The sequence below is a fragment of the Eupeodes corollae genome, chromosome 3 (genome assembly GCF_945859685.1).
Source record: "Eupeodes corollae chromosome 3, idEupCoro1.1, whole genome shotgun sequence".
Classification (NCBI taxonomy): Eukaryota; Metazoa; Arthropoda; class Insecta; order Diptera; family Syrphidae; genus Eupeodes; species Eupeodes corollae.
The window spans coordinates 11913932-11927093 of NC_079149.1; the positions used below are offsets into that span (position 1 = coordinate 11913932).

Sequence of the window (13162 nt, forward strand, 5' to 3'; positions counted from 1 at the left end):
TGTATTTTACTGTGGCAACAAATAATTCAGCAATCGAATTCAAAGAATATCATTGTGCTTTATTAGCACAAGTAAGGAATTTTTGAGAAGAGTTTAAATTTTTCGTGAACGTCGACAGTGAGCAGCGACAAAATGAACAACAGTTGACATTAAAAAAATAACTTTTTTGTTGGTTTTGACGTTTGATCGTCCCTTTCTTTCTAAGAATCTACAACTTAAATTTTACGGTCATGATCTATTTTTCACCGTTGGCACTTCATGATTTGGAGGCACTCCTACTCAAGGACTTACTATGGGAGTACGGTGCAGACTATAAGAATCTTCGTAGGATGTCGGTCGACAGCTTTGAAGCTGTTCTGTGCCTAGTAAAGATAACTTTGAATTTATGAATTCAGGCACTCGACGACAATTTAAACGAAATAAAATGTTAATATCAAAAAGACTATAAAATGAACGCTCATCACTGCACACAACACAAACGTCAAATTTGATGACAGGATTTTGATCCGCTCAAAAAATTCAATCCGATCATGGACTGGATGTTGGATTATTGGTCTCTATCGGATTATCTGATGATTGGATTATCGGAAATATTCAATGGAGACCCAAGTTAGAGCTTGTGACCGAAATATAATATTTGTCATAGAGGGAGAAAAATCAAAACCAAGTGAAAAAAGGTTAAGCAACTCATACCTTTGTGCATTTATTGCTTAAGGGAAAATCAAATTTATATATAACTCGTTTCATGAATTCCTTTTAAGTAAAACACAGATTAATATTTTTGAAATTTAAATCACCCATTACCTAATTATTTAAAAAACTTTAACAAATGTAAGCAAGTTACACTTATGAACGTACCCTCACAAAATTGTTGTCACTTTTGACAATTCACTGTCGAATGTAAACCCATAATACATATTTGTGAAATGTCATCCGCCTATTTAGTAGTTTGCCCTTTTTTTATCAGTTTTTATTATTTGTCGCCCTCAGTGGAAAATATTTTTGAATAATTTCCACTAAAAAATCAATCTCCTCCAAATGGATTTGGCACAACTGGAGCAAGAAGCTCGACAGGCAGCCCTCAAGGATGTTAAAAACATGCTCCAACGACCGGGTCAGCTGGAGAAAGTCGATCAATATCGTCATCGAGTGGGGCGTAAAAAAGCCTCTGTCGAGGCACTCCTCAAAACAGGAATGCAAAATCAGCTGGAGGGCGTCCGTGTTGGGCTAAAGCAACTAGTGACATGCTTGGAAAATGTCAAGGATGTCGTGATAATTGTGAAAGAAGTCGATGGTCTTTTGGCAGGTGTCCCAGAAATCTACGATGCTCTGGAAGTTGTCCGCGAAGAGAACACCAAACATTCGCAATATGCCACTGCTATGGAGAATTTAAAGCACATCTTCAATGTGCAATCGAGTGTCACAAAGACCATGCAACTGATTGACGAGGACAAGCTCCTAAATGCCCATCAGTGTCTTTCCGATTTGGAGAATTCTCGAGATGACCTACTATACGAATTGCACAAGCAGTCGAAGCAACATGCCAGCGATAAGATAACATTGAAGAGGCATTTTGAGAAAGTCGAGACTGTGTCGCAGGCTCTGGAGAAGAAGATTCGATTGATTATGAACCGCACGTTGAACACGGTGCGCAAGGAACCAGTTGTCATTGTGACTGCATTGAGAATCATCGAGCGTGAGGAGAAGAGCGACCAATTCGCTCTGCAGCAACAGAAGGTAACTGGTTTCCTGCCACCAGGTCGACCCAAGAACTGGCGTCAAATGGCCATGAATGTTCTGCGCGAAGCTGTAGTCACTCGAATCGAGGGCTCCAAGGTTGAGGAGAGGGCCGACAATAAACTCTGGCTTGTCAGAGACTTGGAAATCACTCGACAGATTATCTTGGAAGATCTGCGTGTGGTCAAGTCGTTGTGCATTCCCTGCTTTCCACCACACTACAATATCTTCAACGAGTATGTGAAGCTTTACCATCAGGGCTTATCTGACTATGTGAGTGTTGTGGGGCAGAAGGAGGCAGATGGAAGCTGGAGGAATGTACTTTGTAATGTTTCCATTTTCTCTCTTTTTCTTTTTAGCTTGATGGCATCGCTAAGGGTGGCTTGGAGGGCAATGAATACGTTTCGCTTCTCTCGTGGGTAATGAACACGTATCCTGGCGTCGAGCTCATGTCTCACCCCGACCTCAAGGTCGACGTCCACTCTCTGATCGGTCCGCTATTACGAGCTGACCACTTGAAATCCCTCGAAGGGGAATACCTCAATAACATGCGTAAGAACTACCAGGACTGGATGAGTAAGGCTTGCGAAACCGAGAAGCAGGAATGGTTGTCCGACAGTCCACCAGATCAGGACGAACAGTACTATCAGAGCTCTGCCCCAGTGATCATTTTCCAGATGATTGACCAGCACCTGCAGGTGACCAACACAATTCACGTCGAACTCACATTCAAGGCTTTGGTCTTGAGCATTCAACAAATGGAGATCTTCGGTCAAAGCTACCTGCAAGGAGTGATCGAACTGAAGGAGTACCACTTCCGCAACCGAGACCAAGTGAAGTTCTTCACGCACTACATAATCACCATCGTCAACAACTCCCAGCAAATGATCGAACTCGCCCAGCAGATGAAGCAGCTCTATTGGCCGAAGTCCCGCACCGAACACTACGAGGATTTCGAGAAACTCCTGCAGACCTTCCGAAGTATCCGCGACCATGCAGTGGGCTATCTTCTCGAAGAAGCCTTCCTCGACATGGAGATACACTTCAATGATCTGTTCACTCTGAAATGGTTGCAGACAACAGTTTCCGTGGACACGATTTGTGCGACTTTGGATGATTACTTCCAGGACTACAATCACCTGCGACCCGTCAACTTTGAGTTGGTGATCAACGAGGCCCAGAATTTGGTAGCGAAGCGCTACATAAAAGCTCTGCTCTCAAAGCGTCTCTCCAAACCACGGCAAGAAGTCGAAGCAGTCACAAAGAAAATCAATCAAGAAGCTCGTCGATTCAAGTTCTTCTTTGAGAAGATAGCCCCCAATGTATCCATGTCCGAGTCACCAATCGATCTCATCGCGACTCTGGCCAATTTATTGGTTTGTGATATTGAACTCTTGGTCTTAGATTTGCACACTCTCCTGGGTAGTTGTCCATCGTTGAGCGAGGATCATATAACTAGGCTGTTTTACATACGAAACGATGTTAAGGCGAATGAGATAAGGGAGAAGGTTCAGGACGCAATGAAGTCGAAAAAGGCAATGGTTAGTATTGCTAAGCAAGACTGCATATTCCGTGAAATAGTATTTAATGATAAACTGTGGTAAATAATTATTATAATATAATTTATAAAAACAAAAACAATAAAAAATAAACAAAGAATTTTATGAGGCTGTGGTCTCCATTTGAAAAAATAGTAAACTTTTGTTTAAGAAAGATTCATCCAGGTTATCATGGAAGTCCGACAAAGTGAGAGGGAGACAAACAAAAAACAGGTAACCGGCCCACAGGTGCTCTGTCAGGTTTTAGACAAGGCGATGCACTGTCATGCGACTTCTTCAACATCTTTCTGGAAAGAATTGTGCAAAACTCAACCGTTAAGACTATAAGCACAATCTTCCAAAGATCCATTCAACTATCCAGATACGCCGATGATAGTGACGTAATTGGAAGATCAAAGCGTGATGGCAGTGGAGCGTTTTTGAACATTGCGACTGAAGCGCAGAAGATGGGTTTAGTGGTCAATTAGGGCAAGATCAAGTAAATGCTGTAATCAAAAAAGGACATTGCACAACGACGACGTCTTGGACAAAACGTCACTATGGACAGCTTTAACTTCGAGGTAGTTAAGGACTTTGTCTATCTAGGCTCCACTATAAACACAGACAACGACACTAGCGCTGAAATCAAACGAAAAATAACTCGCAAATCGCTGCTTCTTTGGACTTAGAAGGCAATTGAGAAGTAAAGTTCTCTCTCGAGCATCTAAAATTACCATCTTTTAGACACTCATCATCCCGGTTCTTATTTATGGTGCTGCAGCCTGGACCCAGTAAAAGAAAGATGGGAGCGTCTTAGGATGCTTCGAGAGAAAAATTCTTCGGGTGATTTTTGGTCCCGTTTACATAGATGGAGAATGCAGGAGAAGGTATGTATAACAACGAACTGTACAGGCTGTACAGCGACACTGACCTAGTTAACATAATTAGAGTCCAACGGCTTAGATGGCTAGGTCATGTAGAGCGGATGGAAATCAACGCTCTAGCCCGGAAGGTCTTCGAATCCAATCCCGAGGGACAGCGCAGTATAGGAAGACCGCGACTCAGATGGCGCACGCAGGTGGGTGAAGACCTCAACCAACTTGGCATGCAAAACTGGAGACAGCTGGCTAGGGACACATCTGGCTGGAGACACATGTTGGTTGAGGCCAGTTAGGTAAGTAACCTGCCCAGGGGAGTCTTTCGAAATTGATATTTATTGCAATATCTTCTTCGAGGTAAATTGTATACAGTTCGTGGTCTATGTGTCTGTCGAATTGTCCTCCATGTGAGGAATTCAGAGAAGCTACAATCTTGAACTGTACGCAATTCATCACCTATCTTCCAGGGGCTAGAAAAAACCACCTTAAAAAGTCATTGGAAGCACATCCTATATATTTTGCAAACTAAAGACGTAATATTGCGATGAGGATAGTTGGAAGACTTGTAAAACGAGGACAGGGTTTGACACTAGATGACAAGGTCGAACTTACATTGGGAAGGATTTAAGATACAACAACAGTTCGCTTTGGCCTCTTAAAGTTTTGAATATCAAAATGGGAGGTGAAAATGATTGGTTAAGCATTCCACATTCTTGACGTGCGTTTAAAAAAGAATATCTATACTTGACAATACGTCTTAAATTGACATCAAGATCAACTAATGGAAGTGTGAATATTACGGCTTAATTGTTTGAGGGCAGGGGGAGAATGGAACTTGGTAATTCGGAAAAAATTGGGTGTTTTTATAAATATCAGAAATGGCCGCCCCTACAATATCTGTTTATATCCAAGGCATAAAAAACAAGAATGGACAAACTATCTTAATTTCAAAGAGTGATGTCCTCCACAACGAAAGACCTACAACATTGCAGTGCCCTTCAAGAGTTGTACAAGTTCTATCGGCTATCATTTTTAAAGCTCTTATTTGAACTCAGTCCAAAAAATTTGATCTTTTGGACGAGTCTATGCTTTGTAAATTACAGCCAGGTCAGAAAATCTGGAAAAATGTCTTGCACCTTCAGAGTGATCCTGGCAGCATTTTTTGAAATGCAAAAGAATCATCTTTGATGCGCATACCAAGTACTAAACATTTTTTGAAAGTTAAGGGGGAGGGGGGTAAAAGTTAAGCGTGACATCGTCAGCTAATTAGGAATGTGGATAAAAGTTTTAGACACGAGATCATTAATAAAAATGAGCCCTAAAGAAGAAAAGGCTCTTGAATTCGTGTTTTGAGGATTTTACACTTTAACCTTTATTTTTCGGTTTCTTTTTGAACTTCATTAATTTGCTAATCTTACTTACTTACTTAAGGTGGCGCTACAGTCCGGGGCGGACCTGGGCCTCAACCAACAAGCGTCTCCAGCCAGCTCGGTCCCTAGCTAGCTGTCTCCAGTTTCGCACGCCAAGTTGGTTGAGGTCCTCTCCCACCTGGGTGCGCCACCTGAGTCGCGGTCTTCCTCTACTGCGCCGTCCCTCGGGATTGGATTCGAAGACCTTCCGGGCTGGAGCGTTGATGTCCATCCGCTCTACATGACCTAGCCATCTAAGCCGTTGGACTTTGATTCTGCTAACCAGGTCAGTGTCGCTGTACAGCCCGTACAGCTCGTCGTTATATCTTCTCCTCCATTCTCCATCTATGCGTACGGGACCAAAAATCGCCCGAAGAATTTTTCTCTCGAAGCATCCTAAGACGCTCTCATCTTTCTTTGACAGGGTCCAGGCCTCAGCGCCATAAATGAGAACCGGGATGATGAGTGTCTTATAGATGGTGATTTTACATGCTCGAGAGAGGACTTTACTTCTCAATTGCCTTCTAAGTCCAAAGAAGCAGCGATTTGCAAGAGTTATTCTTCGTTTGATTTCAGCGCTGGTGTCGTTGTCTGCATTAATAGCGGTGCCTAGGTAGACAAAGTCCTTAACTACCTCAAAGTTATAGCTGTCCATGGTGACGTTTTGTCCAAGACGTCGTCGTTCAGTGTCCTTTTTTGATGACAGCATATACTTGGTCTTGCCCTCATTGACCACTAAACCCATCTTCTTCGCTTCCGTCGCAATGCTCAAAAACGCTCCACTGACATCACGCTTTGATCTTCCAATTATGTCAATATCATCTGCGTATCCGAGTAATTGGATGGATCTTTGGAAGATTGTGCCTCTAGTGTTGACGATTGAGTTTTGCACAATTCTTTCCAGAACGATGTTGAAGAAGTCGCATGACAGTGCATCGCCTTGTCTAAAACCTTTTTTGACATCAAATGCATCGGTAAGATCTTTTCCGACCTTGATAGAGCAGCGTGCATTCTCCATCGTCATTCTGCACAAACGGATAAGTTTGACAGGGATGCCAAAACTAGACATTGCTCGGTAGAGCTCTTCCCTATAGATGCTGTCATACGCGGCTTTAAAATCGATAAAGAGATGGTGGGTATCGATTTGAAGCTCCTGGGTTTTTTCCAAGATCTGCCGTAGTGTGAATATTTGGTCGATAGTGGACTTTCCTGGTCTGAAGCCACACTGATAAGGACCAATCAGGTTGTTGACGAATGGCTTCAGACGTTCACATAATACGGCAGAGAGGATCTTATACGCAATGTTAAGGAGACTGATGCCTCTGTAGTTGGCGCAGTTTAGAGGGTCTCCTTTCTTATGTATCGGGCACACTATGCTGAGATTCCACTCATCGGGCATGCTTTCTTCCGACCAAATTTTGCAGATGAGTTGGTGCATGCTCCCTACCAAGTCATCGCCTGCTGCTTTGAATAGTTCGGCGGTGATGCCGTCAGCTCCAGCAGCTTTGTTTGACTTAAGTTTAGATATAGCTATCTTCACTTCGTCAAGGTCGGGTAGGCGGAATTGTTGATCTGCGTCGCCGAGGTTGAGTGGTTCTATCTCCCTTACAGCGGAGTTCGGTTCGTCATCGCCGTTATATAATTTGGAGAAGTGATCTTTCCATATTCTCAGCATCGACTGTGGTTCTACTACGATGTTCCCTTGATCGTCTTTACAGGCTTCGGTTCGTGGCTGGTACCCTTGGGAGGTTTTTTTTACCTTTTGGTAAAATTTACGAACCTCATTCCTGTTGTGACATCCCTCTATCTCCTCGATCGCGCGCTTCTCATGCTCTCTTTTTTTCCGTCTAAGAAGCCGGTGTTCCTCTCTCCTCTTCTGCTCGTAGAGCTCGCGAGCAGCTCTAGTCCTTTTGTGCAGCGCCGTTTTGTATGCCTCTTGTTTCGCTGCGTGCGCTTGCCGGCATTCGTCGTCAAACCAGGGGTTTCGCTGTGGTGGCCGTGTGAAACCTAGCACTTCAGAGGCGGCATCTCTGATGGCTGCAAGGCAATGTTGCCACTGGTTTTCAATGCTTAATGCAGGAAGCATAGGACTCCTTAGGAGGTTACTAGAGACTCGATCGGAAAAGGACATGGCAGTCTCTTGCGATTGTAGCCGTCTAACGTCGAATCTTCTCACAGTACTTCCTTGTTTTGGCTTGGATCGGGATATCCGTAGCCGTACCTTGGCTACAACGAGGTAGTGGTCCGAGTCAATGTTGGCCTCTCGGAATGTTCGGATATCCTGGATACTGGAGAAGTGTCGTGCGTCGATCGCAATGTGGTCAATCTGGTTGACGGTTGATTGATCAGGAGATTTCCATGTCCCCTTGTGGATATTAAGATGCGTGAACTGCGTACTAGCTACCAGAACGTCTCGCCCCGCAGCGAAATCGACCAGCCTGAATCCGTTGTCGGAGGTGGTGTCGTGCAGGCTGTATCTCCCGATTATGCCACCAAAGATGTCTTCTCTTCCTAGCTTGGCATTAAAATCTCCTAAGACAATTTTAATGTCATAGCCAGGGCACTGCTCATATGTCTTGTCCAAGAGCTCGAAGAACATATCTTTGGTGTCTTCATCTTTCTCCTCTGTTGGGGCATGCGCGCATATTAGGCTTATGTTGGCGAATTTAGCCTTGATGCGGATTGTCGTGATACGCTCGCTCACACTGTTGAAACTCAAGACTTTTTGCCTGAGCCTAGTTCCAACAACAAATCCACACCCAAATAGACGCTGTCTTTGTTCACGGTAGCAGTCGCCGTAGTAGATATCGCAGTCTTTTAGTTTGCGTTTACCCGGTCCATCCCATCGCACTTCTTGGATGGCTGTAATATCTGCCTTGCAGCAGTTTAGGGCTTCCGCTAATTGTTCGGCTGCACGTGGTCTGTTAAGGGACCTAACATTCCACGTACATATCCGAAGTTCGTTGTCCTTATTTCGTTTGCGTGGGTTGTCAACAGTGAATCCGTCCGTATCCGAGGCTTGTTGTTGCTTCGAAACTATGATGCTTTTACGTGGCCAGGAAGTCACCCCGACGGCACAACCCCCAACCTGGAGGGCCAGATCCTTAGTATAACTCCAAGGAAGGGGAGCCGGATGAACCGCTCCTTATAGGCCTGGGCTCCGAATATGTCGAAGAAGCCCTATAAGGTGTTCACTAAGTAGTTCGACCTTACTGGAACTGTAGACGCCACCGTTGATTCTATCTCGAGAATTCGTCCGCTGCCGCCTGGATAAGGAGAGGTGCCTTAGTGGAAACACCTCTCCCCCCCCTCTCTCGTTTGCTGCCCCCAACAACTTTCCACTGGGGTTGGAACCCAATCTCCAGTTGAGGTACTAGGCACCCGATGTTCACCGCGGGGAGGTGAGAGTAGGAGTTGATAGACAGAGGTGGGTTTTGAGAAAAACCTGTGGACGCTTGTGTCCTCTTGAATGCACATGTCTACCATTTGAACATTTGCTAATCTGCTCTGGAATATTTGATGATGTTTCTTGATACAAAAAATGGCGGCCATATTTCCGGTATTCAAAGCTTACTAAATTTGTTTTTCCACCAATGCGTTAGGGCTTTTAGCTTGAATGTTACCAGCACTGGTAACAATATCGGAGACAAAACAGAGGCTTGCACAACACCACCATTTAGTTTGCCAATTTCAGACTTCGATGTTTTCAGTGTGACGAAAAAGAGATTGGTCGAAACCAAAAGCAAGCATTTCTGATAATAGAGCTTTATGCAGGACTTTTTCAAATGACTTTGAAATATTAAGTGTATTGCTACGAAAGTCATACTGTCGGTCGTTAAAATGTCTTCGAGGCGAAAATTCTTTAGATGGAATCAAGCATAGCATCAAATTAGCGAGAAGTTCATACTCTTTTCTGATTTGGGCACCGATAAACAAAACGATAGCCATGGTTGTGCTTATTTACGGAAAATGTAAACCACATAAAACTGAACAAAAAATTATGCAAGTTATTGAATTCAGATGATGGTAGACCGTCTTTTCTCGCCAATAACAATTAACTACAATGGCAACTCAAAGTACCGAATTATGAAAAGGAGACTTTCACTTTCATCATTTTTTCGGAATAGAGACATGTTTCCGAAAAAAGATTCTGCGCGGTGTGTTAATATCAAAAACTGCACATCATATGTTTAGCATATAGAATGACAGTTTTTGTTTTTCTGGGTAAATTTTGAAAAAATGTATCATCTTCTTGAGGGTGGCTTATGGCGGCGCCATGTGGTTTTGAAAAAGGGTTGTTTTTTGAATAAGTATAGAAATATGAATACAAAAAAACATACAGAAAGGCTATAACTTGTTTACAGAAACATATTCGACGGTAAATGCAGATTTAATTTAAAGATGGATTGATCCTTGAGCAATACATTTTGTCGTCTCACTGCTTCACCTAGCTCCCTATATTCAAGTTTGAAAATATTGAAGGATGGGTGCAAAATGTTTTTAATGTTTTAAAACACTTGTCAGTAAAATTATGTTTTTTTTGTGAGTTGAAGAAAAACAATTATATTTTTAAAGAAATAAGTTGTCCTGAATTCCAAATTATTCGTTTAAATCAAGTTTATGAAACATGCTTCTTTTTAAAATATTCATTAAGACAATAAAAAAACGTTGTTTTTAAGACTAAGGTAAAACAGTACATAGTTTAATAAATCGTATGATTATTTTGCAATATATTCAAAAAATTATCTTCTAGATACAGTCCAAATAATTTTTTAATTTTTAGAAAATTTCATTACTAATGTAAAGAATTTTCATTTAAATCTGTATGATGTTTTAAGATATCTTGAATTTAATAAAATTAGTTTTTAAAAACAAGTTTTGTAGTGCACTTTTGGTGCTGATTTCAAATCCGAATTTTATTTTAATTATTCGCTTATATTTTAAAAATACCCGTTCTTAACATTATTTTTATATCTTTTTAATATATTTCAAAACATTGATGTTATACCTTGTTAAGACGAAGGGTAACAAAAACAAAAATGACCTGTTTTTGTTAAAAACAATTCTACCATAAACGGATTAGTGTTTCTTAACCAATTATTTGTTTTAAGAGAATATAACAACTTATAAAGATTCTTCAAAAAATTAGAAAAGCATAATTTTGAAGGAAGGATTTAAAGATTTAAAAAACCATCACGAATTTTTTTTCGTGATGGTCTCTACTTCTTCATGAAATAACATAGCCTCAAAGAGCTTCTTTTTAAATTTTAACAAGTAATATCTCAAAACCTAACGTGTTATTGAAGTCATATTGGAATTCAGAACATCAAAACTCATCGGAAAAATGCAATTTGATTGCCAGGAACAAAACCTTGTGAAACGACTGGAAGCAAGAAAAAATGTAGAATTTCGTAGTTTTAATTTAAACACAGCCACCGGCAAAGAAAAAAAGAGGCTGGGATGCAACCCACAGTAAAAACTTGCCATCCCGTCTGTCGATTTGTCTTGCTTAAAAGTTTGTAGGGTTGGGTTAAAAAAGTTGTTTGTTGAATTATTCTTAAAAAAATTAAACTACCAACAATATTTTTTATATAAAGAAATAGTTTAGTTTAAAAATCTAGTTTTGATAAATAGATTTTTAGTCGAAAACAAATTTTTACCAATTTAAGTAGCAGTTCTTAAATTTTTGCAAATCGTATGAATGATATTAATTTGAGAGATATCAAGAACCGAACATCAATTTTTACCAAATTTGCGTACTATTTTTTGTAGATTTTATTTTTTTTATGAAACAACGGACTGTTGGAGTTTTATAAAAAAAACTACTGAATGTCGAAAACAATATTTTCTGTGAAATAAAAAAAGTTTAAAAAAAATATTTTTAATTTTTGAAAAGATATTTGAATCGAAAGTACATTTATACCAAGGTTTAGTATTGTTTTTTGTAAGGAGTCGAAATTCAATTTTTAACAACTTTGAGTAACATTTTTTAGGTTATTATTAAAAAAACTGTAAATTTGATGTTTCTCAAAATTTTACTAGATGTTAAAAACGTTATTTTTCGTTGCACAAATTTGTTTTGGAGATGAAATCATTTTGTATTTGTAAAATTTTCGAGGTGACTAATTTTTGTTTCAGTTTGTTTAATTTATAATAAAAACAGTTAATTGGATTTTTTCAAAAAATATATTTGTTTGGTATCACGTTATCTGATATAGGGACTGATATAGGAGACTTTGGACCAAAACCGTAAAAGTTTTCATATAAATCTTCCAGACGGAAGTTATAGCCATAGTAAAATGACGAAAATGAAAAATCTCGGACAACTTTAAAAAATGAAAACAGTTTTTGAACTTTCAACTAAATGCTTTTTTGGAAAAAATGTATAAAAAACATAATTATTTTGAAATTGTAAAATTTAAATATATTATTAGGAATAAAATAAAATTTTTGGATGGTCAAACAGTTTTTTGATTTCAATCAAAGAGCAGAGACAGGTACAATATGTTAAATTCCTGTTGGATCACTCTCCAAAGAACCCCAATAATGTCGAAATAAAGATTATAGGATTTTACACAAATAACAAACTTAACATCCGCAGTATGAATACTACCGATAAAAGTTAAAGTAGAATCTTACTACGGATGGGTTTTTTACATTTATACGAGTCTCCAATGGATCTTATGTGATTTCGTTCTCAAATGTTGATACGATTGATATTGCATTTGTGTCTCGATGACTGTGTTCGTTGAGTAGTTGTGCATTTTGAATAATGTGTTCCATTGGGGAAAAAAAATCAATCTGTTAATGTTCATATTATTTAGTTTTGTTAGTGAAAATGGACTAACTGGGCTTATTTTGCAAGAGAAAATAATAGAAAAGATAATTAAGTTTAAATTAAATAAATCTTTTTGGTGTTTCCACTGCACAAGAAGATTTAAAAATGATTATGTTTGACAACACTTTCTAAAATGCAAATGGTGTTTCGATGTTTCTTATGAAGTGCAAGTGTGATAGTTTAATACGTGTTAAAGAATGAAGAACTGAATAGTTCAGCACCATATAAGAATATGCTACCTACTCCATGTGCATTTTTTTGTTGATATGATTAAAACAAAACTATAATTTTTATCAGTAAAACCAACTCCTCCACACATGTTTTTCTTCACAAATTTTGACTAGACTGCTATCCCCCACCGAAATCGAGTCGAATTATTTCAACTCGGTTCAGGTATATATAGAATTGAGGCCAGCTTCAAGCTCGCCCTTGAAACCCCCTCCTTGAAGCAATTGTTAAATGAACTTTTTTTTAAAAGAATCTCAATTTCCAGATGTTTTCTTAACATTTCTTCTTGAAAATTGTCCATTTTATTAGTTTTAGATAGTTTTTTTTGCTGAAGTTAATTTTAACTGTTGATTTTTACAAAACTTTCTTCTATTTTTTTTTATTATTATTATTCTGAGAGATCTTCTTTCAGTTGTACCAATTTTTAAATACGAAAAACCTGGCTACTGCCGATGCGTTTTCTTGGGAATTTTTTACTATACTATTTAAAGAATGCCAAAAAACACGGGTATTCACCGCATTTTTATCAATTTG

The 13162-nt window shown here is 39.5% G+C and overlaps 1 protein-coding gene across 1 annotated transcript; it reads left to right on the forward strand.

Annotated features, from left to right (window-relative positions):
- The first annotated feature begins 931 nt into the window (after positions 1 to 931).
- Positions 932 to 3404, forward strand: LOC129950972 (exocyst complex component 3). The gene is made up of 2 exons (XM_056062945.1): positions 932 to 2010; positions 2097 to 3404. Exons 1-2 carry the CDS (start codon positions 1039 to 1041, stop codon positions 3339 to 3341), a joined length of 2217 nt encoding a protein of 738 aa, XP_055918920.1. The 5' UTR covers positions 932 to 1038; the 3' UTR covers positions 3342 to 3404.
- Positions 3405 to 13162: the final 9758 nt, after the last annotated feature.